We start from the raw sequence: 26,615 nt of genomic DNA, 5'->3' as shown, positions 1-26,615 counted from the left end.
GCATCCGCGCTGCGCCAATGACAGTCCGGAAGATGGGCGTTTCCTGCCGCCCTTGCCGGCAGAGGCGGGACTTCCGGTGTCGCGGCCGTGACGTCTTCTGCTTGCGCCAAGGCTGTCGGGAGTGGCTGAGGAGGTTGGCTGGGAGGCCTTGCTGGGGTCCGCCTTCCATGCGGCTCTTCGGAAGCGAACAGGGAAGGACAGTAGAAAGGATAGGATCTCCCTCCGCGTCGTTGTTAGGATCCATGGTCCCCGTCGTGTTACGGGCCGCCTTGCGCGGAGGTGCTGGCCGGGGCTGTGCTCTTTCCGAGGCCTTCGCACCCGCCCTCCGTCCTCGTCCGCTTCCGGAGGCGGCACCCTGAGCCTGAGCGCCTTTTTACAAGGGGGAGCCTGAGGCTCTGAGTGCGATAGTCGTCCCGAGGCCACTCCGCCCAGTGTGGGGTGGGGGTTCGGCTGCTTCCGCAGAGCCCGCTCCAGTCGCCAGTTTCTCGACCCGGTTCTGCTCAGAGGATCCCATGGCGGCCGCGGCGCTTATGGACCGAGCTCAGGTGAGTGGAGGGTCCCTCAAGCCCTCACCGCTTCAGGTGTAGGGGATGGTGTGTTCTAGAGCTTTCAGCACTTCGCCTTCATCGCTCCCTTCTCTTGAGTATAAAGGCGGTGAAGGGCGGTCCTTGACGGTGGATATGTGGCGAGGTTCCCTTTCCCAGTGTTGATGGGGTGAGGCGTGAAATGGCTTCCAAGGCCCAGGAGCCAACTGGTACGAACACTTGGAGGTGAGAATGAATTAGGAGTGTTCAGGAAACCGCAGGTTTATGTTATGTTTGGTGAGAATAGAGAGCAGGCAGTCAGGAATCAGGCCTAGAATGGCAGCCTGAGGAGCTGGGCCTCTTTTCTGGTGGTGGCGGGAGCCATGGAAGGTGTGTAACAGAGAAGGGAAGTGATCTGACATAGGTGTTAATAGGCTTCCTCTTGTAGCAGAGTGGAAAGATTGGGGAAGCCTGAGGGTGGGCAGGGAGACCAGGATGGAGTCTACTGCAACAGTCCAGGTGAGTGTTGATGGTGGGTGGACCAGAGTAGAGAGGTGTATGGATTTTGTATGTTTTAAAACTAGGGTCGTTGGAGATTTTCTGATGAGACATAGTGAGATTCTGGGACTCTTCACCTGCCCTGTCCCCTGCACTTGAGTCTGGGAGCTTTAACGGAGGGGTCCTTTCTAGCTCAGCATCCTAAATTTAGATCGAGAGTTATATGAAGAGGTTCCTGCTTCTTGCAGCCAATAGGATGAGGACTGGAAGAGTGTATTAGACCCAGGAACAGCATGTGTAAATGCTTGGAGGTAAGGTTGAGTTGGGAGTCCTTAAGCACCTGGGTGGCAGTGGTGCCTGTCATAAAGACATATGAGTACTTCCTCGATACTGTATGCAGAGTGACTTCAGGAGTGGAGGTTGCCTTGGAGGTGCATATGGTGTGGATCAGAAGGTTGTCAGTGTTAATGGGTTGTGGTCCCGATATGACGAAGGTGGTTCAGAGTGATGTACATGTTGGGAGCAGTGTGGACTGATGGCCTCAAAGTTGTGTCTGGGAGGCATGTTCTGGAGGATGCCAGCCGGAGAGTGTTTGGTGCCCCTCATGCAAGGCCCATAGCTTCCATAATATATTAATATAACTGCTTAGATGCCTGGTTCTGTTCTGGGCTGCACACAGCGATCAGAGAGACAGGAGAGAGAAGGCAATAGTGGTGTTAAGGTCTAGTATCGCCTCTGAATTGGGCAGCTGGGGAGGATAGGGACAAGGGGGTGGGTAGGTTAATGGGTAGACTGGGGACTCCTGTTGTGTGTGAGCTCAACTGTCCCCTTTGTGGCAGGGCTGTGTGACCTTTGAGGATGTACTTGTGTACTTCTCCCGGGAGGAGTGGGAGCTCCTTGAGGAAGTTCAGAGACTCCTGTACCGTGATGTGATGCTGGAGAACTTTGCACTTGTGGCCTCGCTGGGTAAGTCCCTGTTTCAGTTATCTATTGGTACATGGCAAATTACTCCAAAAGTTAGTGATGTAAAACAATTAAAATGCGTTATGTAACTTTCAGTGTACCAGGAACCTCGCTTGTCACAGCTTACCTGGGTGCTTTTGGCTCAGGGTCTCTCATGAGGTTTCAGTCAAGCTGTCAGCCAAACCTGTGTTCTCATCTGAAGGCCATTCTCGGGAAGAATCCACTTACAAACTCACTCATGTTTTGTGTTTCCAAGATGTAATTTCTTGCAGCTTGTTGAACTGTGAGCGTTAGTTCCTCACTGGCTGTTGGGCAGAGGCCTCCCTCGGTTCCTTGTCATGGTGGCCTTTCTGTAGTGCACCTCATAACATGGAAAGTGCCTTCTCTGAGCAAGTGTGCAAGAGAGAACGTCCAGGATGATGACTGGTCTTTTTCTAACCTGACCTGTAGAAAATGATCCCATCATTTTTGCCCTGTTCTGTTCCTTAGAAATGGGTCAATCAGTCCAGCCTATGGTCAAGGGAAGCGGCCTACACAGGGGCAGGAATACTGGGAGGTAGGCATTCTTGGGGGCCATCGGAGAGGCTGCCTTCCACAGGCCCTCATGCCCACTCCAGTGTCCTTGGGGTTTGCTTTCTCCCCACTTCCCTTGGGGCAGCTCTTTCAGTCCAGCCAGATCAGTGACTATTCTCCTTCCCTTCTTTGTTTCCCAGAGTAGGTGCTGTGGGTGCCAAGGCTGGGCCGTGTGTGGTGTCCCCTCCCTTGCTGAGCAGTCCCGACACCTATGCCCAAAGCCTTTCAGCATCGGGTTAGGAGTTCAGGGCTCTTTCACTCTGCTTCACAGATTCTGTCTGGCTTGGGCACTTCCATGTCCATAATGCCTCTGTGTCCATGTTCTGCCCCCATCTTCTGGCTGAGATTTCCTGGTGCATGACTATGCCAGGAATTGTAGGTACTGACATGGTCACTGCTTGTGGAAGACACAGGGATGTTCCACTGAATCCTCCTTCGGGTTTTTTTGTCTTTTTTTTTTTTTAACATTTTCTATTTTTTGTGGGATGGGTCTGTCTAGGTCACTCATCTGCTCTATGTTTTGTTTTGTTTTTTCTTGCAGTATAGTTGATTCATAATGTTGTGTTAGTTTCCCCTATGTTTTGTTTTGTTTTTTTTACAACCTCCATCTTCCGGATCCCATGTAGTTGCCCAGGTGGAGAGGGGCAGGAAGCCCCGGGTGCCTGACAGGGAGCCCTGACTCCAGCCACAGTGAGAGAGGCCATAGAGGGCCTTGCCCTGCTGCATGGGAGCTGAAAGAGAGCCATCTTAGGGCTGAGTTCACATCATACTGAACCTGCTTTGTGTTCACCAGTGTTTTCTTGCCAAGGCACATAGCAGTACCTCACTTCTCCCTTTCCTTCCCCATTCTTGGCACTTGACGTTTCTCTTCTGTCTTCCATCCCTTTGTTGTTTCCCCACCTCTCTGGCCTCTGTGTCTCTCACTCATTCTCCTCTTCTCCGTCCACATTGCTCTGCAACATTGGCTACTATAATGTGTCATGAGTTGTGCACATATCCGTATGTAGTCCTTAAGAACCAGCTACTTACTTGCAATCAGATTTTCCTGGGCTTGGACGCAGCCTTCTGCACAGAGCTCACCTGACACCAGCAGCTGAGGCCCTGCTGAAACCCTTTTGTAGAGGAGTGAGTTGGAGACCTTGCCTCTACTTCTGGTACTGTCCACCATCACTGTGTCTTAACCCAGCGTTAGAGTTCCTCCATACTGTGACGTTTAGAGGCCCAGGACTGAAAATGGATGCTTCCTCACCCTGATCCTGGCTCCCTCATCTTGCCAAAAGCCAGTGGACTCATTCATTGGTGTGTCACACATACCTATGTGATGGAGTTGCTGCTTCCCACCAAAGTCAACATGTCCTTCACTAGCATTTCTTTGCTTTCAGGTTGTTGGTGTGAATCAGACAATGAGGAGGCCCCTTCTGAGCAGAGCATTCTTGTAGGAGTATCAGAGGTCAGGACTCCTGAGTCATGTCCATTTATCCAGAAAGCCCACCCATGTGAGATATGTGACCCACTCTTGAAAGACATTTTGCACCTGGCTGAACACCAGAGATCATGCCCTGCACAGAAACAGTACACATCTGACCCCTGTGGGCAAGGATTCCTGTTCAGTGAAAACTTTTATCAGCCTCAGAAGCAATATAGTGGGAAGAATCCCATCAGAAGGGATGATGATGGGGCCTTACTTGTGAAGAGCTGTGCTGTCCACATGTTAGGGAGACCTTTTACTTGCAGGGAGGAAGGGATGGACTTGCCAGATAGCTCTGGCCTCTTCCAGCACCAAAGTACTCACAATGGAATGAGTCCATGCAGAAGGGCTGAGTTCATGGAGCCCTTTCCACAAAGCTCCAGACTCGGGCGACACCAGGGAGACCGTGATGAACTGATGCTTCTTAATTGCAGTGACAATGGGAAAGCCTTCCTGAACACCTTCACTCTCCATGACAACCAGATAACTCAGGCTGAAGTGCGAGCTTTTAGGTGCCTACCATGTGGAGATCTGTCCAAGGAGAATTCGGCTCTTACTCATCACAATAAAATTCATAGTGGAGAAATTTCACATGTGTGTAAGGAGTGTAGAAAGTCCTTCATTCACCTGTCTCACCTAAAAACCCACCAGAAATTTCACACTGGAAAACGACAGTATACATGCAGTGAATGTGGAAAAGCTTACAGCAGAAGCTCCCACCTTGTTCAGCACCAAAGAATTCACACTGGAGAAAGGCCTTATGAGTGCGGCGAATGTGGAAAAGCTTTTGGCCGCAAAAACACGCTTGTTCAGCACCAGAGAGTTCACACTGGAGAAAGGTCTTATGACTGCAGTGAATGTGGAAAAGCCTACAGCAGAAGCTCCCACCTTGTGCAGCACCAGAGAGTTCACACTGGAGAAAGGCCTTATGAGTGCAGTGAATGTGGGAAATTCTTTAGCCAAAGCTCTCACCTTATTGAGCACTGGAGAATTCACACTGGGGCAAGGCCTTACGAGTGCATAGAATGTGGAAAATTCTTTAGCCATAACTCCAGCCTCATTAAACATAGGAGAGTCCACACAGGAGCAAGGTCTTATGTGTGTGGCAAATGTGGGAAGGCTTTTGGCTGCAAAGACACACTTGTTCAGCACCAGATAATTCACACTGGAGCAAGGCCTTATGAGTGCAGCAAGTGTGGAAAGGCCTTCAGCCGTAAAGACACGCTAGTACAGCACCGGAAAATCCACACCGGAGAAAGGCCTTATGAGTGTAGCGAATGTGGAAAATTCTTTAGCCATAGCTACAACCTCATTGTGCATCAGAGAATTCACACTGGAGCGAAGCCTTTTGAGTGCAGTGAATGTGGGAAATGCTTTAGCCACAACTCTAGCCTCATTCTACACCAGAGGGGTCACAGTGGGGTAAGGCCTTATGTGTGTAGTGAATGTGGGAAAGCCTACATTAGTAGCTCCCACCTTGTTCAGCACAAGAAAGTCCACACTGGAGCAAGGCCTTATGAGTGCAGTGAATGTGGGAAATTCTTTAGCCGCAACTCTAGCCTCATCCTTCACCAGAGGGTTCACACTGGAGAGAAGCCTTACATGTGCAGTGAATGTGGGAAAGCCTATAGCAGAAACTCCCATCTTGTTCGGCACCAGAAAGTTCACACTGGTGAAGGGCCTCATGAATGCAACATCTTTGGTGGCCCTTTAGCTGCATCTGTTACACTTGTTTAGCAGCCAGAAGGTTCACGCTAGAGAAAGGCCTTATGAATGCAGAAAATGTGCTGTATCCTTGTTCAAGGTATTAGGACTCACACCAGAGAAGAGCTCTGTGAGTGCCCTTTGTGAGGGAGCCAGCAGGTCAACCTTGTACAATCGTACATCCACCCTGGGGAGATTCCCGATAAGTACCACATAGGTGAGAAGCTCTCATGAGGTGCATTGCACTTCCTCAACTGTCCAGGGCTCTTGACAGTTATATCACTGCCAGTGCCTGTGGTGGAAGCCATCTCATTGGTGTTAAGTTTCCACAGTGTCTGTCAGTTACTCCAATATGCTCAGGAAAGGTGGAGCCCTGTGCTGTCTCTCCTGATCCCTCTAGGGGATCGTGAATGTTCTGAGTGTATTGAAGATCCTCATTTCCTTCCCCATGACAGGGTTCTGAGTGACCATGATCTATCTCTGGCCGAAAGGATCTGAACTGGAATCTGCTGGTGATTACCAGACAAGATTTCCTTGACAATGTTGACTGTAACATGATAGCTGTGACTTATTTATCCTGCTTTCAAGTCACCCAACTTTGGAACTCCCTGCCCCATGCTACTCTGGTTTGTGCAGTGATAAAGGCCTGCTGTGGCAGCTTTTACTCTTGGGAGGTCAGTTCATTGTGTCTAATGGATTGAAAATTGGGTTTCGCCAGCCTGAAGGGAGGAACACCTATTGTTGGCACCAACTTTATGTGCCTCAGAAGGAACAGTAGGATGGCAGAGAATACCTCTCAGTCTAGTTTGGCCTAGTTTGCATTGTTGCCCAAGGCTTGCTAGAAAAGACTGAAGAGCTTTGTGCACCTAATCCTGTGGCTTAGAAGTCAGGATTTCCTGTGAGCCCAGAGTTCATTCTGAGGAGGGCACAGTTGGTGTGGAAATCTCCAGTGCTTGTGGAAGCAACATGAATTGGGTCCTTTTTTCCTAGGGAATGTCCCATATTCCCCATCACTTTTGAGGGATTTCTGTCTCCTGGACCTGTACAGGAGCCAGTCCTTGATGTCCAGAATCCCATAGGCAAGTATCATTGACTGGAAGTCTTTAGCCTTTTAGGGCAATATGGGAATCATAGTTGGTATAGAAACGCTGAGATACTGGAGTGAGGATGACTGTGGCTAGTGAGAGGATGTGTGCCTATTCTAACGGAGGCATCTGTAAATGTCCATGTGATTTTGGCTGTATGGCATGAATGGTACAGAAATTCTAAGGACCTTCAGATATCTGAGTCTTCTGTGGCCAACGGACTGTCACAGTAGATAATCTAAAGGTTTGCAGATTTCTGTACCTCCCTCGGCTGTTGATGTTATGGCCATCACAGGCACAGGTAGGAACCCCAGCACTGACAAAAGGGAGATCCAGGGATCGGGCTTGTCTGACCCAGCCAACATTCCTAGTGACAGTAGTGGATGTGGACTTCATTGTTCTCCAGTTTTTGCTGATATTGAGGAAGGGCTTATCCCCCTAAATTGTGGGGAGAGGGATATGGTTGAACCAGAACAGTTGCCAGATGTGACTTTCCAAGAGGAATGGTAAATACGGATTTTTATGGGGAACATTGAGTTCTTAACATCTTTATTGAGGTATTGTGACATGAAATAAAATGAATATATGTAAAGTGTAAAACGTGTTATGTTTCACCATGTGTGTATATACTGATGAGACCATACAACCAAGATAATGGAGATATCCCACACAACCTAAATATTCCTTGTGTCCCTTTATAATCCTTTCCTTCCAGTCCTTTCTAACCCCCTTTCTCACAATTCACAAGTAATAGCAAGCACTTTCTAGTATTTCATATAAACAGAATCCTATGGTATATACTTTCTGGGAAGTGGGACTCTGGCATTTTTCACTAACTATAACTATTTTGAGATTAATCCATCTTGTTTCATGTATCAGTTGTTCGTTTGTATTGTTGAGAATTATTCCATTGTATAGATATACCACATTTGTTTTTTATCTATTCACCTGTTAGTGGATGTTTAGGTTGTTTCCAATTTTTGGCTGTTACAAATAAAGCTCCAATGAAGATTTGTGTATAAGGTATTACTGAATAACATTCCATTGTATGGCTATACCACAGTTTGTTTATCCACTCACTGACTGAGGGGCATCTTGGTTGCTTCCAAGTTTTGGCACTTATCAATAAACCTGCATTATGCATTGTGTGTAGGTTTTGTGTGGGTATAAGTTTTCAATTTGTTTGGGTTCAAGCCAAGGAGCATGATTTACTGGGTCATATAGTAAGAGTATGTTTAGTTTTGTAAGAAACTCTCTTCCAAAGTGGCTGTCATTCTGCACTCCCACCAGCAGTGGGTGAGTGTTCCTGTTGCTCCATATCCTCATCAGCATTTGATGTCAGTGTTTTGGACTTTTGCCATTCACATAGGTGTGTAGTAATAGTATATTGTTGTTGCTTTCACTTGCAGTTCCCTAATAATATATGATGAATATCTTCATATTCTTCTTTTTTTAATAAGCTTTTGATGGCTAGCTTTTTTTGGCTGCATCAGGTCTTAGTTGCAGCACGTGGGATCCTTTGTGGTGGCATGCACATTCTTCGTTGTGGTGCATAGTCTTCTCTCTAGTTGTGGCATGTGGGTTTTCTCTGTCTAGTTGTGGCATGCGGGCTCCAGGGTGCATGGGCTCTGTAGTTTGCAGCACGCGGGCTCTCTCATTGAGGTGCGTGAGCTCAGCTGTGGCATGCAGGCTTAGTTGCCCTGTGGCATGTGGGATCTTAGTTCCCCGACCAGGGATCGAACCCATGTTCCCTGCATTAGAAGGCAGATTCTTTATCACTGGACCACCAGGGAAGTCCCTCTTCATATTCTTTTAACAGTGTCTTGCAGAGCAGAAATTTTAAATTTTAGTCAAGTCCAGATTACTATGTTTTTCTTTCATGGATTGTGTTTTTGGTGTTGCATCTAGAAAGTGATTGCTAAACCCAAGGTAACTTACATTGTCTCCTATGTTATCTTCGAGGTGTTTTATAGTTTTGAGAAAATATTTGTAAAAGGTATAAGATGTGTGTCTGGATCACTTTTTTTTTGGCTGTGCTGCACAGTTTGTGGGATCTTAGTTCCCCTACGAGGTATCAAACCCATGCCCCCTGCAGTGGAAATGGAGCCCTAACCACTGGACCACCAGGGAATTCCCTAGGTCACTTTTTTATTGTTTCTTTATTTATTTTATAAACAGGATACATAATTTATTACCTATTTTACTATCTCTTAGCATTTTTTTTTAATTAATTAATTTTATTTTGGCTCACTGGGTCTTCACTGTGGCGTACAGGCTTCTCTAGTTGCAGTGCGCAGGCGCACTTGCGGTATGTGGGATCTTTATGTGTATAAAGATCTTTATCTTTATGTTCCCCTACTGGAGCCCCTGCATTGGGAGCATGGAGTCTTTTTTCTTTTTTTTTAAATAAATGTATTTATTTATTTATATTTTTGTCTTCATTAGGTCTTCAGTGCTGCGTGCAGGCTTTCTCTAGTTGTGGCTAGCGGGGGCTACTCTTCATTGCAGTGTGGAGGCTTCTCATTGTGGTGGTTTCTCTTGTTGTGGAGCATAGGCTGTAGGCGCACTGGCTTCAGTAGCTGTGGCACACAGGCTCAGTAGTTATGGCTCACGGGCTCTAGAGTGCAGGATCAGTAGTTATGGCACACGGGCTTAGTTGCACTGTGGCATGTGGGATCTTCTTGGACCAGGGCTCGACCCCACGACCCCTGCATTGGCAGGTGGCGTCTTAACCACTGCGCCAGCAGGGAAGTCCCTGGATCACTTTTTAAAGCCCATTTGTTGAAAAGACTTTTTTCTCCATTCCTTTTCCTTTGTTCCCTTTTCAAAAACCACTTGAATGTATTTGTGTTCGTCTATTTCTACACTCTCCATTCCAGTTTTTTCCATTTATTGAGATAATAATCGTGTGGCTGTGTGTGGGGGTCTTATTGCCTTTTATTTTATTATATGGTTTATTCCATTAATTGATATTCAGATGTTAAGCCAACATTGCATTTCCTGGGACAAATCCCCCAGATCACGTTGTATACCCCTTTGTGTATGTTGCCGAGACAGTTTTCTGATATTTTGTTAATGTATTTTATATCTATATAGATGAGTGATAATGGCTTTGTAGATTTGGGGATTTTTAAAAAATATTTAATTATTTATTTGGTTGCACCAGGTCTTAGTTGCAACAGGCAGGCTCCTTAGTTGCAGCTCACGGGCTCCTTAGTTGTGACATGTGAACTCTTAGTTGTGGCATGAATGTGAGATCTAGTTCCCTGACCAGGAATCGAACCTGGGCTCCCTGCATTGGGGGTGCGGAGTCTTAACCACTGCACCACCAGGGGAGTTCCTACATCAATTTTTATATGTAGCATTTTTATCTTCATCTAGTTCAAAATATTTATGTTTTTTAAATTTCCCTTGTAATTTCTCCTTTTACCCATAGGATAATTAGCAGCATGTAGTTTAGTAAGTCTTTTTCTATTAAATTTACAGGGATGGTATCACAGAGCAGGAGGAATGCTTGTGATTTTTCAGTCAATGGTCCAAGTGTTACTGTTGAAATGGGGAAAATCTGTGAGTTATTTGAAGTAACTTGGTTTTTCTTCATAAGATGGGAGATGCTTTTTTCCAGTTTCTCTTCTATTGACAGTATTTACAAGTGTCCTTTTCAATAGGTGGTTGGTTGGGATGTGGGCCCCATAGTCCCTGCTGATCTGCAAGGACACATGTTTTCTTCAGATCCTGTCTTGTAAATATGAGCTGCCAGGCTTTGTAGTTCAAAAGGGGCTAATTATTCTTTTTTTAAATTATTATTTATTTACTTTATTTATTTTTGGCTGCATCAGGTCTTCAGTTGTGGCACACGTGGGATCTTCGTTGAGGCGCACGGGCTCAGTAGTTTTGGCACGCGGGATCTTAGTTCCCTGACCAGGGATCGAACCCGCATCCCCTGCATTGTATGGCGGATTATTTACCACTGGAACACCAGGGATGTCCCAGGGCTAATTATTCCAAGTTCTATTTTTGAATTAAGTCTCCACCTTCACATTTAACACCATTGGCAAAATGACATGAAACAGCTGCTCTTAACATCAGCACCTCTGTGACTCCCAACTGTTGAAATTAGGAATTCTTTCTAGTCTGTCTGAAAATCTCCTATAGTTTAAAAATATTTTTGTTTTAATGATTAAATTACTATACAGTCGATTTTTCCTGGTCATGGACCACCAGACAAGAGACTCATAAATCATAGGCATCCTTATTCCTGAAACTATGATTAAGAAATGTCACCAGATGATTAAACCCAGCTTCTTTGTTCCTCCCCTCTAAAACCCCACAACTCAAAGACCCAATTGCAGTGGGTGTCAGACTTGTCTCCCACTCCCTTGATTGGTGCCCTGCAACAAACTCTTACTTTGCTGCAAAGACTCAATGTCAGTTTGGCTTTTGCTCAGTTACAGTAGGGGGTCTGAGCAAAAGGGAAAGAGTAGGGGGAGAGGTGCTAAGGAGAGAGATCAGAAGGATAAGGGGGTGGGAGCACTGGATGTGGGAGGCTACTGCAGGACAAAGAGAGGGTGGATTTACAGGGGAATGAGTCTACTTTTTTCCTGCTGAAGTTTGTCGACTTGCTCATTAGTTTTGGCCAAAAAATCTTTTAGTGATGTAACTTTTTAAACTTTTTTTTTTCATGTGTATTTATTTTTGGCTGTGTTGGGTCTTCGTTTCTGTGCGAGGGCTTTCTCCAGTTGTGGCAAGTGGGGGCCACTCTTCATCGCAGTGTGCGGGCCTCTCACTATCGCGGCCTCTCATTGTGGAGCACAAGCTCCAGACGCGCAGTCTCAGTAGTTGTGGCTCACGGGCACAGTTGCTCTGCGGCATGTGGGATCTTCCCAGACCAGGGCTCGAACCCGTGTCCCCTGCATTGGCAGGCAGATTCTCAACCACTGCACCACCAGAGAAGCCCTAGGGATGTAACTTTTATTTCAGAATTTAATTTGGAGTCCTCTGCATACTAAGAAAAAATACTATCCATTGGGCCTGAGAACTCTTATTTCCTTTATTTTCAAAGGTGTCTTTCAAATTAACCCTTTTGTTCAAATCAAGTGTCCCCCAGAGTGGCCATTGAAGGCCCAAATCATCCTTAGGATAGTTATGCTATTCAGAAACACAGGCACACAGGACTTCTCTGTGTGATCCAGACAGCCCAGGAAAAAAAACCCAAAAAAACAAAAAACATAACTCAAAGGACATCAAAAACAGTATGAAAAGGAATGGCGTGATCCACCAAGTATCTCAAACAACAGGGAACTAACAATAAAATCCAGGTGTCAAACTGAGAACGAAAAGCCACGAAACTCAACACAGAGCAGAGTTTAGACCTACTGCTGACTTACCATGTCTTCAAGGACTCAAGTTGACCTTGAGCAGCAAGGCACAAGGGACATATGTGGGTACTGCAGCTGGTGGAAGGCTGGGGTCTGCGGTGACAGGCAGTGCAGACGGTATCTCAATGGGACTTCCACAATAAACATAATAGGTTGTAACATAGCTTCTACAGTGGATATATCCAGTTTATCTTGTTCCTTTTGTCCACTGAACATTGATTAGTGAGACACAGGCTCAACAGTAGTGTGAGCTGGAGGACTGATGATACTCAGTGTGGAAGCTCCTTACAACTTCTCCTATTACTATTTTACCTTCTTAATCTGAATTTGTCTTAAAAATTATTTTTTCACTTGCTTTGACACTAGTTGAGGAAATCATACATCTCTCATGCTTAACAGTTAGTAACCTGTCCATCATTTTCAATTTTGAATGAACAACTGCGTATCATACAAAGACCTCGGAGAGGACTTTTACCACATTTAGTGAATATCCACTCTTCAGGAAATTCATCACAAAATTTACATTTGCATTTTCCATTTCTGTATTCAGTATATGTAAAATATAGATAACAGCAAGTTCAGCAAGAATAGAAAATATTGCCTTTTCAATCTCACGTGTGTATCAGTTTGTCACAAGTCCAAACTCATAACTGTCATAAGTTAACAGGTTGAACCGTTGAAAGGTTTGCAAACTTGTGAACTAACAGTGAATTGAACTTGGTATCTGACTCAACAACAAAAAAAGGAAATTCCTGTTTGCCTGCCTGTAAGGGAGAGTTCTAATTGTCAGGCAGTCACCTCAAAAAAAGCCAGAGCAGGTCTCATATGAGTTTTTGGGAAGTCTGGCATTCAGGAATTGGCAGACTTTCAGAAACAGGCATATTTAAGGATCGAAACCTATCCATAAAGGAGAGCGAATTATCACATGTCATTTCCTGCCAAGATAGCTTGTGACCTTCTAACCTTCGAAGCCTGGGTACGAAGGGGGCATCCCACTCAAGAGACAAAGGTTTGGGATTCCATGATCCCATCTCCTTGATGGGAACTGATTTATCAAGTAACCTGAAATTGCAGCAACACTGAATGCACAGGGAGTTGAAATCATCTCTGAAAAATACTTGAAATGAATATTACAGAAAGTTATTAACAGTGATTATGTAGTTACTCAATTAAATTAGGAAAAATAGTTCTAGAGGGCTTCCCTGGTGGTGCAGTGGTTGAATCCTCCTGCCAATGCAGGGGACACGGGTTCGAGCCCTGGTCCGGGAAGATCCCACATGCTGCAAAGCAACTAAGCCCGTGCACCACAACTACTGAGCCTGTGCTCTAGAGCCCGTGAGCCACAACTACTGAGCCCGTGTGCCACAACTACTGAAGCCTGTGCACCTAGAGCCGGTTCTCTGCAACAAGAGAAACCACGACAATGAGAAGCCCGCGCAGTGCAATGAAGAGTAGCCCCCACTCACTGCAACTAGAGAAAGCCCGTGCACAGCAATGAGACCCAACACAGCCATAAATAAATAAATAAATAAATAAATAAAAACTGAATACATATCAAAATGTGGAGTAAGAAATATGTGTTGGTCACTGGATGGGACACCATCACTGGCTCTATGACTGAAGCCCACGCCTATAGCCCGTGCTCCACAACAAGAAGCCACCACAATGAGAAGCCCGTGCAACACAATGAAGAGTAGCTTGCTGCAACTAGAGAAAGCCCACGAGTAGCAACAAAGACCCAAGCAGCCAAAAAAAAAAAATAGTTCTAGAGAAACATATCTGTTACAGGTGAAAGAAAGTTAAAGAAAGTTAAGCTCAGTAGCTACAGTTTATTACAGTGAAAGGATACAGATTAAAAGCAGTAAAGGAAGATGGCGCTATAGGACAGAGTCCAAGTGGGACCACATTGCCAGGTTCCAGTTGCCCCCTCGCTTAAGTCTCACAGCATCAATTTGTGACAGCACACATGGAGTACTGTTACCAGGGAACCTCACACAAGCCTTGGTGTTGTCCAGGGTTCTTTTGGAGTATCTGTCACACACAGGGACACCTGTGTGGTTGACCTTACTCTCTAGCTTCTCCAAATGTCAAACTGATACAGAGACCTAAGGCCCCCCCCACCATAAATCACAGTATTAGCATAAACTGCCTAGCACAACCCAAGGACCAGGTAAATAAAGACACTTTTATTAGTGAATGTATCAAGAGCTTGGAGATTGTCTCGCAGGAGTTGGACAAGTAAGTGCCACACATTTCTTTGGAATGAATAGACTGGACAACTCAGGCCTGTGATGTCATCCTTTACACAGGTCAAGTGAAAATACTCAAAACTTGTCCCTTCGGAATTCTTTTACATTTTATCCTAATCTATGTTCTCAGTGTTATTTATGGGTATCTGTATAATGGAAACAGACTGTAATGGTGTGCTACTTCACATCTTCCCAAGTCCACACTGGGTGACCTTGAAACCATGCCCCATAGGGTTAACAGAAGCTGGTGAGTAACAGAAATCCTTGAGTTTGTCTTACAGAACCACAGATAATGGAACAGCTTGTCAAAACCCCTCTGCTTGTAAACTGCCTTCACTGATTAAGCTTGTTTTAGCTTTTTTCTCTCTTTAGTTGCATATGCTCCAAGCTTCATATGGCCTAAGTAATATCACAAGACTCCCTAACAACCCCTGTAAATAACACCTCTGATGTATGGATCACTATAGTAAAGGGAGCCCCAGTTGTTTTTGTTTTTGTTTTTGGCTGTCTTGGGTCTTTGTTGCTGCATGCGGGCTTTCTCTACTTGTGGCGAGCAGGGACTACTCATCGTTGTGGTGCACCAGCTTCTCATTGCAGTGGCTTCTCATTGCAGAGCACGGGCTCTAGGTGCGTTGGCTTAATTGCTCCACGTCGTGTGGGATCCTCCCAGACCAGGGCTTGAACCCGTGTTCCCTGCATTGGCAGGCAGATTCTTTTTTTTTTTTTTTTTTTGCGGTACGTGGGCCTCTCACTGTTGTGGCCTCTCCCGTTGTGGAGCACAGGCTCCGGACGCGCAGGCTCGGCAGCCATGGCTCACGGGCCCAGCCTCTCCGCGGCATGTGGGATCTTCCCAGACCGGGGCACGAACCCGTGTCCCCTGCATTGGCAGGTGGACTCTCAACCACTGTGCCACAAGGGAAGCCCGGCAAGCAGATTCTTAACCACTGTGCCACCAGGGAAGTCCACCCAGTTGTTACTTTAGGAACTTAAGAGTCAGCTCTTACACACTTTGAGCTAGTTAAGACTGATTGTAACTACCAACCCGTAAAATTTGGCCTGCACAAGTGTTCAGTGAATGCCCTTTGGACATCAGATGGCCAAAAACTCCACCCTCAGATCATGCAAAGTGACTATTTCTGAACATGCATCCCATGAAGAAACATGTAATGCAGATACATCCGCACACACCAATCACCTCACATTTTCTCACACCCTATCACCTTTCCCCACACCTAAGACCATCTTGTGTCTTTATCCCATAAATAACTCAAGGACCCCAACTCCAGGGAGGTGGATCTCAGGCTTGCCCTCCTGTCTCCTCCATTGGCTGCCCTGTGAATGAATTTTTTCTCTCCCGCAAACCTTGGTGTCTCAGTGTTTGGCTTGTGCACCTCTGGAAATGCTACCTGGTTTGGTAACAACCTCATGTTCACAACTTGAAATTGCCACAGTTGGAGTATGTGTACCAGGGAAATTGGCAAACACTACAACCAAGGGTCGATTCATTGTTTTATTACTTGTCTAGACTTAAGAAAGTAACGGGGCTTCCCTGGTGGTGCAGTGGTTGATAATCTGCATGCCAATGCAGGGGACACGGGTTCAAGCTCTGGTCCGGGAAGATGTCACATTCCACAGAACAACTAAGCCCATGTGCCACAACTACTGAACCTGTGCTCTAGAGGCCATGAGCTACAACTACTGAAGCCTGCATGCCTAGAACCTGTGCTCCGCAGCGAGAGAAGCCACCGCAATGAGAAGCCTGCACACCGCAACAAAGAGCAGCCCCCGCTCGCCGCAACTAGAGAAAGCCCGGTCCCACCAACGAAGATTCAACCCAGCCAAAAATCAATTTAAAAAAAAAAGTAATGGAGAATAAGTTAATGGGGACTGTACGCTGGGAATAGCACAAACATTCCACCCAGCAAAGTAACTTCAGAAAACTCAAGTTCTAACACATTTCTTTTATTGTCTTCTTAGTTATTATAAAAAGGGAAATATCAGCCAACATTCACTACCAGTTGGAAAATAACTACTGTGAACATCTAAGATACACAGCTGGCAAATGAACACATTAAAAATGTTCAACATGATGAACCATTAGGGAAATGTCATCAGACCACAGTAAGATAACTCTACACACTTTTAAAACAGGTTAATATTTAATACATTTAATATAACAACCAAGTACAGGTGAAGGATATAGGGGAACTTGAATCCTCCCATACAATTAATGGGAATGCAAAAGGGTCCAGTCATTCACTTTAGAAGATGAAACCATATATTCATATAAAGGATTTTATGTACATTCATAATAAGATTATCTGTGATAGCCAAACCAGAAACAAACCACAAAACCCCATCATTTAACAGATGAATGGATAAACAATCAAACGGTGGTATATCCAAACAGTGTATTTTTCAGGAATTAAAACAATAAACTATTATGGAATTCCCTAGTGGTCAAGTGGTTAGGACTCCGTGCTTTCACCGCTCAGGGCCTGGGTTCAGACCCTGGTCAGGGAACTAAGATCCCACAAGCCTTGTGGCATGGCAAAAAGAAAAAAAAACAGAACTATTCACATCAGCAACTTGGATGATTCTCAAGATAATCATGCACCATGAAAGAAAAAGGCAAATACAAAAGTAAACACATTAAGATTCCAATGATATTAAAACTCTAGAAAACATTAACTAATTGAATGTGAAAGAAAGTCAACAGTAGTTGCCTGGGAGCCCATGGAGAGATGTCAAGGTAGATATGGAACTGATGGATGTTTGTTATTATAATGATGGTTGTGATTTTACACATACTAAAACTTACCAAGCTGTACATTTTAAGTATATTCAGTTGAGTGCCTACCAACGATATAGCTCGATTAAGTTTTAATAAAAATTGGCTTCACATAAAAATCTGAATCTCCTTTTTGGAAAAGTAGAACTCTGGAAACCAACACATCAACTCCATCAACGCTTCTTGTCTCATGGGAGGGACTGTCACAGTAGCAATAAAGACACCTGTCTTTATAGCAATGAAAGGTGTTTCTACTTGAGTTATCCAGGACCTCTTCCCGAGTCATAAAAATAACATGCCAGGATTACACGATTTTCCCCTTCCTCATTTTTTCTTTTCACTGCAGCAACGGCCTTGAGATAAACAATTTGGAGATGCTGTGGGATCCTAAAACCTTTACAGTATTCAGTCTGACACTGACTTGGACCTCAGGAGAAGAGAAACAGCCCTGTACCTCCTAAGGATTTCTGCAAAAACTTTATCCTTTATGGCCATAATCCCGGTACATTTGTGAATGCAACTTTATTTTTTATTTTCCTAAAGATCCCAAATTACAGCAATTTGTCTTTTTATCAGAGTACAGTTGCTTTACTGGATGCAGCTTTAGAAAAGGCTCATCCCTACTTGTTTTCTTGTCTCTCACTTCCTACTAATTCCCTGAGTGTTTCTGTACCAAATATGGTTCCCACCTAATGTCTGTAATCTAACGCTCAGCAACACCAGCCTACGACGTTGTGGACATTATGGCTTATGGCTCTTTTCCAGCTGGACTTAGAGAACTTCTTCTCTAGAACAGTACAGGGGGTATGATGTGACATCCTCTGTGAAAAAGAGAACAACTCATGCTGCTCCAAAAAACACTGGTGGGGCTTCCCTGGTGGCGCAGTGGTTGAGAGTCTGCCTGCTGATGCAGGGGACACGGGTTCGTGCCCCAGTCCGGGAAGATCCCACATGCTGCAGAGCGGCTGGGCCCGTGAGCCATGGCCGCTGAGCCTGTGCGTCCAGAGCCTGTGCTCCACAATGGGAGAGGCCACAACAGTGAGAGGCCCACGTACGACACAAAAAGAAAGAAACAAACAAACAAAAAAACACTGGTGGTTCTCACAACTCTCCTTTTCTAAGGGTGATGTAAGGACCCACCAAAAATTCTGATATCCAGGTCACAACATTATTCCCACAAAGCCCTGCAGGAGGCCTTGGACAGCAATGCAAATTAGACACAAACTGCAATGAAAACTATTCTCCGCCATGATACTATCCCCACTGAGGTATACAAAATTCCCAAACAGGTGACATAGAGCTAGAAAAATCCATCCGGAGTATGACATGAAATAATGCCACTGAAAAAGGTAACCCTCTGTAAGCCACCAGCAGAACCCAGAGTGGGTCACCTTGGTCAAAGCTGGTTAAGTCCATGGCCTAGTCAGTTAGACACAAGAGAATGCTAACACCCAAGTGCTCAGGCTACTCATGCTTCCCTCCACAGGATGCGAGAAAACAGAGGTCTACCTACCCTGATTACACTGAGGTGACTGCCACTTGGTAGAGGTAAGATGATTTTTACCACAGAAACTCACACTGACGTTAGTCTGGCAAGGGCCCTGCACAGGTTAGAAAGTAGAGTGTAGCTCCTTAAAAGCTTCCTCTGAACCTGGTACTCAGAGGCAATCTACACACTAGGGCTGTTCAGATGTATGGCATTCAACTTCCAGTTGATGACTCCCTCACAGAGCCTATTCAGTATGATGTATTAACTAAGGAGACAGCTCATTCACTGCTCTCCTCATCTCATTTGAAGGCCTTTCTCCAGTATGAACTTTCTGGTGACGAATGAGGTTAGACCTTCGGCTGAAAGCTTTCCTACATTCGCTGCACTCAAAGGGTCTGTCTGGGCTGTGAAGTTTCTGGTGCTCAGTCAGAGCAGACCTTTGACTGAAGACTTTTCCACATTTGCTACACTCAAGAGGCCTCTCTGTAGTGTGAACTTTTCGGTGTTGAGTAAGTTGGGTGTTTTGGCTAAAGAATTCTCCACATTCAGTGCACTCATATGGTCTTTCTCCAGTGTGAATTCTCTGGTGTTGAGTGAGGCCAAAGCTTTGGCTAAAAAGTTTCCCACATTCAATGCATTTATAAGGCCTTACTCCAGTGTGAACTCTCTGGTGCTTAATGAGAGTAGAGCTTTGGCTAAAAAGTTTCCCACATTCACTGCATTCATATGGCCGTTCACCAGTGTGGATTCTCTGATGTTTAATGAGGCTGGGACTTTGGTTAAAGAATTTCCCACATTCACTGCACTCATAAGGCCTTGTGCCTGTGTGAACTCGCCGGTGTTTAATTAGGTTGGAGTTGGACGTAAAGAATTTTCCACATTCATTGCATTTATAAGGCCGTGATCCAGTGTGAATTCTCTGATGTTCACTGAGGCTGGAGCTTTGGCTAAAGAATTTGCCACATTCACTACACGCATAAGGCCTTTCTCCAGTGTGAATTCGCTGATGCCGAACAAGTGTGGGTTTGTTGCTAAAAGCCTTCCCACATTCCCTGCACTCATAAGGCCTTTCTCCAGTGTGGACTCTCTGGTGCTGAATAAGTATGTGTTTATAGCTGAAGGTTTTCCCACATTCACTGCATTCATAAGGCCTCTCTCCAGTGTGGACTCTCTGGTGCTGAGCAAGCCTGTACTTGCGGCAGAAGGCTTTACCACATTCACTGCACTTATAGTGCCGTTGTTCATTGTGAAAGGCTTCCACACATTCGGCGTCCTTTTGTGGAGTGACCTGGTGCTGGAGAAGGCTAGAGCTACCAGGGAAATTCTTCCCAGCCTCCTGGCATGTGGAAGACTTCTTGGATGCATGGACTATGTGGCTGTTCATAAAGGCCTTACCCACATCTCTTCTAAAGAGTTTCTTTCCACTGTGCTGGTGAAATTTCACACTTGACCCACACAGTTTCTGGCCAGGGTTTGTTCCGAGGTCCTCAGCTAGATGCAAACCACCTTCTAAGTCTGGGCTACACCTCTCCCAGGGATAGGCCTCCTGGGTGGACAGGTTTGTCTTTGAAGTATTTATTCGTGGCACTTCTACAAAAACATTCTGTTCAGAAGGTGTCTCCTTGACCTCTGCTCCATGCCAACAACCTGAAAGCACAGACATATGTATGAACTTCATGTAGATTTTGGTAGAAGGAGGCAGCCCCATCACAAATATCAAATATGTGTCTGACATACCAAGGAAATAATCCATGGGACTGTTTTCAGGACAAGGGAGCTGGGGGCAGGTAAAGAAAGCGCAGCTGTGCAGGACTGTGCCTCTCCACGTCACAGAACAGGGAGGACTCACCAGGCAAAAGGCACAAGGATGGGGTGGAGCACACGGAGGAGCTGGGGTCCACAACTCACTCCTCCAGGAATGGTTTTCACCAGGGCCTTGGTTGCTGGTGACACATGTGTGCTGTATGGAAAGCTGTGTCCAGGCCCAGGAAAATCCGATTGTCACTGAGTAGCTGGTGTTCAAGGACTATTTTGAGGATAGGTGCAGAACTCATGACACGTTAAGTGTAGGCCAATACTGAAAAGCACAGAGGAGTGAGGATGGAGAGGACCAATGCAGAATGGAAGATAGAGAAGTGAGGGATAATCCTGGGTTCGAAGTCAGAGTAGATATGACAGAAGAAGTAAAGTGTCAAGAATGGGTAGGAAAGATAGAAATGAGGTACACAGTCACTGTCCTTGGCACCAAAACAGTGCTAGGCACAGGACATGTTCCTGATATAACTTGACTCCAACCATAATATCACATCCTTCCCCTGATGCCAATCACCAGACCCAGGTTCACTTTGAGCCCCTCATGTTGTGCCTGGAGTCATGTCCACTCTGTCAAGTACCCAGGGTTCTCCTCTCAGCTTCACTTGTACAACATGCAACCTAGAAAATGCAAGTCCTAAGGGAAAGACAGGACAGGTGAGCGGTCAACACTGGCCCACAAGGGCAATCAATTCCAAAACAATCTAAGGAAAGAAAAACAGTATCACATATTGAATCTTTGAGGAGAATATCACAGCAACAGCCAGGTGGACCCCACAAAAAGTGACCATGTCTGGTCCGAGCAATTCCTGGTACTGTCAGGCCCCAGAAAATGACAGCCAGAAAAGGGCAGAACATGGAGTACAGAGGTGGCATGGGTCTACAGTCAACTTAGCAGGGAGTGGCTGAGACTAATGAAACCCACTGGACTAATTCCAAGTCATCTGACACAGAAAACCTTCACTGAAAAAACTTCAGAGCACTTGGCATTAGGTCTACTTGTGAAAGGAGGTCATATACACACTTAGCCTTAGCACCGACAGCACAGATGACAGGGAAGCAGTAATAGAGATGTGCACACTGTCTAGCTGTGAAAAAACAGACTTGCCTTTGGAAAAAAGGGGAAAGGCAGAGGCCTGCCCAGGATGCTGGGATAGGTGTGAGGGCCTTACCCAATGATGCAACAAGTGCAAAGGTCTCCAGCATGACATCATGGTACAGGAATCTCTGGGCCTCATCAAGAAGCCTCCATTCCTCCTGGGAAAAGTATACAGCCACGTCCTCAAAGGTCACAGAGCCCTGTGATGACAGGGACAGATGTCTCCATAAGCAGCCTCTCTCCCCAGGACCCCATAAGTACCCCTAACCCATACTCACTCTGGGTTCATCATCCTCCCCAGCTCCCTAACTCAGAGGGCACTGGTACTGAATAACTCTTTGTGCTTCCTTGAGCACTAGGTACAACTCTCAGCAGCAACAGGCAGGTGGACAGATAGATGCCATCTAAGCTGTGGACCTGGTATGCAGGGCCCCCTCCCTCTCTTGTGCGACAACAGCCTGAGAGTCCCCAGGATCACGTTACCTAGACACAAACAAACTTGGGCTCATTGTCCTCTCAAACTCCTTGTATGAGGGCCCTGGGGCAACGTGGTCACACACCTTCCCCACATGCGTATTACTCACTGGCTAACTCCTCATACATCTGATCCCCATCACCACCACCCGGACCACAAAATTGGCATGTCTCCTGCCTCCTCACATATCCTCTGCACATGGCATCAGAAAGTGCCTGCCAATGCAACTGGATCCCACCGTACCCCATCTCTCCACTGGTGGTTCCCCAGCCCTGTTCTGAAGGCTTCCCCAGCAGGCCTTGTTCCTGACTTTAACCTCAGTCAAAACATGCAGATCTAAATACCCCTGGTCTGGTTCCACTTCTGTATTCCTCACTATGTCTCTTCACCAATTAGAACCTTTAAACACCCATTTAAAATCCACACCCACTTGACACACCTAAGGTAAACTCATCTGACACTGTGACAGAAACTCCCCAAGTTCCACCACAAAAGTCTGGTGAGTGCATAGGAGGAGAAATAACAGCAGCCTGACTTCACTATGACTTCACCTCCATTTCTGCTTTCCCTTTGCATCAATTTCACAGCCACTCTCCCATAAAAACCTGGGCCACCTGCTGGACTTTCACCACCCCCTTCTGTGTCACTGATGATCAGTCCTGTTCCTTGAATGTCTTTGTGACACCCACAGCCCCCCTTTCCTCCCTTGTCCCCTAATGCATCCTGAACCCTCCCCAGCACTCTAGATCTGCATGTTCAGCTGTCCACTTGTCTCCTATACTTGGGAGTCACTGAAACAGCTGAAACTCAACATGGCCAAAACCCAAATCCTAATACTCTCGGTAAAAAGGACTCCTACCACTGACTTCTGCATCTCAGTTTGATGGTACTACCACACTCCCAGATGCAAAGGGAAAAAACTCTGGAGTCATCTGTGATCCCTCTACCTTAGAAAATCTGGTTAGTCCCTACTTTAAAAGCAAATCCAGAAGCCAAGTGTTTCTCCTACCTCCACATCCACCCACCCTGTCCAGCCACAACCAATGCTTATCTGGATGACTGCAACAGCCTCCTTGATAATCTCCTTGTCTTCCTCTCCCCCAGGCTGTTCTGCATTCTGCACCCAGGGGTAGCCTTTTAAATCCTAAGTAAGATCATTTTTCTCCTCTGTTCCAAATATACCATGGCTGCCATCACTCTCAGAACAGACTTCTGAGAGTACCATTCTAGGTGCAACTTCTCAAAGTACCACTCTAGGCCTGACTCTGGCCCCCTTGCTCTCCATCCTCACCAGACATTAATAGAGACCTAGAAGTCCTAGAACACTCCCATCTCACTCTCATCCCCAAGCATTTGTACATACTAACCCCTGTACCTAAGACAACCTTTCACATCTCAGTCCACTGGCTGCCAAAAATGAGTATCTGTCCATATAACCTCTGGCCTGGACTTAGAAACCTGGGCTTACGGTTTCTCTAGGGTCTTGAGATACCAAGGCCAGGAAGGGTGGCAGCAAAAGAGTTCCAGGACACCTGACACTCACCAGTGCAGTGTCCATAAGTGGTTCTGCTGAGTGTGGAACCTGTGGGAAGAGCAGGGCCATGTAACTTTAATTCCCATCAGCAACATAGACGAAAAAGAAGATTAATGAGTGAACCGTTTAATACTGAAGTCAAAGATAAATGCTCAAGGGAAAAATAAAGCATGTAAAAGAGGGCAGAAAAATGTTATAGAGTTGTGCCATAAAGCCACATGGATAACTTGAGAAAAGGCTTCCCAGAAGTGGGACAAAAAGGTGAAAATCCTCTCTGTCAGAGTCATGCCTGGTGTGTTTGAGCAGCACCCACGAGGATGGTGTGACTGAAGCCCAGTAAGCCAGAAGAATAAGGGATCGTGTTGGCGAGGAAGTGGTGTTGGCAGGTCATATAGCACTATTAAAGCCCTGAGCAACAAATATCAAAATTTAGTCTCATTTTACGTACAGGTCTGTTTCTTACACTTCCAGACACTTCCATTTGTTTCCCTTTTTCTATCTGTTTGTCCCTTGCCTATATCATATTTTTCTCTTCCCATAGCTTGTAGCTGGCCCTAACAGGTGGCCAGGAGTTCTTATACTTCCTTTTCAAATTTTACTCTGGTTATATTAAAAATTATTGTTTTATATAAAATCCCAGCTTACATAATCCATAGATTAAATTCTGATTTGAAATTACTATAACATTGTATAGTATAATTTAAGAATATGTACTTTTAATACTTATCCATATTCTTTGGTGTTAAATTTTCCATAAATATTCAGATTATCTGTAATTTCCTACATGCTTTTCTCTCTGGTGGAAGAGAACAGAACCACCATTTTTGTGACTATGCATTCAAAATGAATCTCTGATAAAGGGGTTGTTCCTAGAATCAGTAAAAGTGCTTGGCCTCCAGCAGTTGGGGATAACTGGACCTCATTTTGGACTCTTTAAACTTAAGAGAAAGGAAATAAGATATAGGACCTAGCCTCTACTCCATCTTCATAGACATGGAAATATCTTCTTGAGCTCTTAATATCCTGCTAGGGTTTCGAAGCATTATGACTTTTTAACCTTACAATGATTCTTTTCAGCCCTCTTAAAACAAGTATTTTAACAAAATATTTTAATCATTTTCTCTTACAAGATCACCAGAGGAAAATTATTTAACAGTAAAATAAATATTAGTGGAAGAGCACAATCTCTTAAAACACGAAAACCCTCTGTGTGTGTGCAGACTGTAAAAAAGTAAGTTTATGTAAGGCATAAGTGTGTGTCAAAATATAATTACGAAATAGTTTAAGTATAATTTTCATTCAAAGAACTAAGTTAAAATTAGTAACACAGAGCAAAACAAGATGAGTAAGTGGAAATGTTAATTTAAATACAATAAAAATTTTAACATATAAACTAGACAGATGTGTGCTTTATATACTCCAGAACACATTCCAAGTATGGCTACAGTACTAGTGCTTATAGATACAGAAAGCAAACCGAAAAAAAAAAAACCAAACAAAACCTAAACAAAAAACCATAGGCAAAAAAAGGCTTTCAACAGCAAAACGTACAGACATTTTACTCATGTATTCATATCTACAGAATACTACACAAAAAGGAAAATAGATACCCTGCATGAAAAACATGCGTAAGGTCACACCATATTGTGCAAATGAAGAAAAACACATCATAATACTTATACGATTCCATTAATTAAGTTTTAAAACAAGCGACCGGAACTAAACTACAGCCATCGAATATTTTCCACATAGTTGGCAAAACTATCAAGAAAAGCAAGGAAACGCTTACTTTAAACAACAGACAATACTTTAACTTTTGAGGGATGGGTATAATTGTTTTGAAGGACCCCACTGGCGGCTTCTGGGATCGCATTTTTTGACCTCAGCGCTTAACAGATACTAATTTTAGAGCTGCTTATTCAACTGTATGTATAAGTTCTGTGCAATTTTTCTCCACGCAGGTCATTATTTTAAAATTCGGAAAACCAAGGTTTGGGGGCATGAATAAATATAAACATAGGACACGCGTAAGAAAAAATTGGTAAGATCAGAAACAGTGCAGAATGAGAAGAGTTGGGGGAGGGCCCTGAGGGCGCAGCGTTTACCTGAATCGGACCCATCAGTGCTGCCGCCGCCAAGGGAGTCTGTGTGCGAAGGTGGGGCCCGGGCACTGCAGCCCCCGTCCCGGCCCCGCAACAGAGTCAGGCTGGATGGCGCCCACGCCAAGCCTTAGACCGCCTCAGAGCTGCCTCAGAGCAGCTGGCACAGCAGCTTCCTAGTTCCTTGATCTCGGGCTAGACCAGCGTCCTCAACCTCACCACCAGTGAACAGATCCGTGTTTACAAAATGTCGCCGATCCACGCCGGAAGGCCCACCCAAACACCGTCCTCCAGAACGGAAGTGCCTCTTCCCGAGTCTTCATTGGTCCAGTGCCCCTGACGCGCGGCGCAGTGCTTTCAGGGTAATGTAGTTCACAACGCTCCCGTCCCCGGCAAGAGGCGGTGACCCCCAACCTCCAGAGAAATGTTCCGCCTCACCCGGAGGGTTGCTGGGAAGTACAAAGGCTGTGAGCACGGGGCGGGGTTTCACGTTTCTTAAAGGGGACGCACCCAGATTTCCTTGAAATGTAGTCTGTGCTGATCACAGAGAGGTACAGTGACAATAATATTTCAGATGACCCCCAAACCGGCAAAACCAAATGGGCACATAATACCGGGTTTTCGCTCAGACACAAAGTGCATCCATGCTGAGCTGGAGTCCAATAAACATTGTCTTGTTGATCTTCCAGTACATGTAAGCTGAAGCTTTAGACTCAACTTATGAGCCTCACTGTGTTAGGTCAGTGTCAAGAAAGTAAAGACTTCAGACAGGGCCATGCCGGGCAAGACAGAGGAGGGATGTGGGGCAGCCAGAAGCAGGTGGACCAGGCGCTGTGTCTCTGATTCCATCACAAAAAAACGGAAAGCCTGTGAC

At 45.4% G+C, this 26,615-nt stretch overlaps 2 protein-coding genes across 4 annotated transcripts; one reads left to right on the top strand and one right to left on the bottom strand.

The window, feature by feature from the left end:
* Positions 1-122: 122 nt before the first annotated feature.
* LOC307178294 (uncharacterized protein) lies at positions 123-8,206 on the top strand. Its single transcript, XM_079906345.1, has 3 exons — positions 123-545; positions 1,862-1,988; positions 3,941-8,206. Exons 1-3 carry the CDS (start codon positions 513-515, stop codon positions 5,761-5,763), a joined length of 1,983 nt encoding a protein of 660 aa, XP_079762471.1. The 5' UTR covers positions 123-512; the 3' UTR covers positions 5,764-8,206.
* Positions 8,207-15,811: 7,605 nt separating this feature from the next.
* LOC307178754 (uncharacterized protein) lies at positions 15,812-25,984 on the bottom strand. 3 transcript variants are annotated; one of them, XM_079907260.1, is made up of 4 exons: positions 25,748-25,984; positions 23,577-23,690; positions 21,707-21,833; positions 15,812-20,369 (listed from the first exon to the last, which is right to left on the bottom strand). In XM_079907260.1, the coding sequence occupies exons 1-4, from the start codon at positions 25,760-25,762 to the stop codon at positions 18,988-18,990; spliced, it is 1,638 nt and encodes a 545-aa protein (XP_079763386.1). In that variant the 5' UTR covers positions 25,763-25,984; the 3' UTR covers positions 15,812-18,987. The 3 variants fall into 3 exon arrangements, 2 of the variants coding, with proteins under 2 accessions (XP_079763386.1, XP_079763387.1); XM_079907261.1 differs by having other exon boundaries at positions 15,813-20,369; positions 23,652-23,690; XR_013825279.1 differs by lacking the exons at positions 21,707-21,833; positions 23,577-23,690 and having other exon boundaries at positions 20,238-20,369.
* Positions 25,985-26,615: the final 631 nt, after the last annotated feature.

This window comes from Stenella coeruleoalba (assembly GCF_951394435.1).
Source record: "Stenella coeruleoalba genome assembly, chromosome: 20".
NCBI classification, from domain to species: Eukaryota; Metazoa; Chordata; class Mammalia; order Artiodactyla; family Delphinidae; genus Stenella; species Stenella coeruleoalba.
The sequence above is the reverse complement of the archived record's forward strand: the minus strand, read 5'-3'. Positions and strand labels throughout refer to the sequence as shown.

Excerpts from the sequence above, each read along its gene's own strand:
- LOC307178754 (XM_079907260.1), bottom strand. Across the intron at positions 21,834-23,576 it reads CTCAAGACCCTAGAGAAACC|GGCTCTGTGACCTTTGAGGA; the intron begins GTAAGCCCAGGT and ends CTGTCATCACAG. Across the intron at positions 20,370-21,706 it reads TGCACTTGTTGCATCATTGG|GTTGTTGGCATGGAGCAGAG; the intron begins GTAAGGCCCTCA and ends CTGTGCTTTCAG.
- LOC307178294 (XM_079906345.1), top strand. The coding sequence starts at position 513 with ATGGCGGCCGCGGCGCTTATGGACCGAGCTCAG. Across the intron at positions 546-1,861 it reads CGCTTATGGACCGAGCTCAG|GGCTGTGTGACCTTTGAGGA; the intron begins GTGAGTGGAGGG and ends CCTTTGTGGCAG. Across the intron at positions 1,989-3,940 it reads TGCACTTGTGGCCTCGCTGG|GTTGTTGGTGTGAATCAGAC; the intron begins GTAAGTCCCTGT and ends CTTTGCTTTCAG.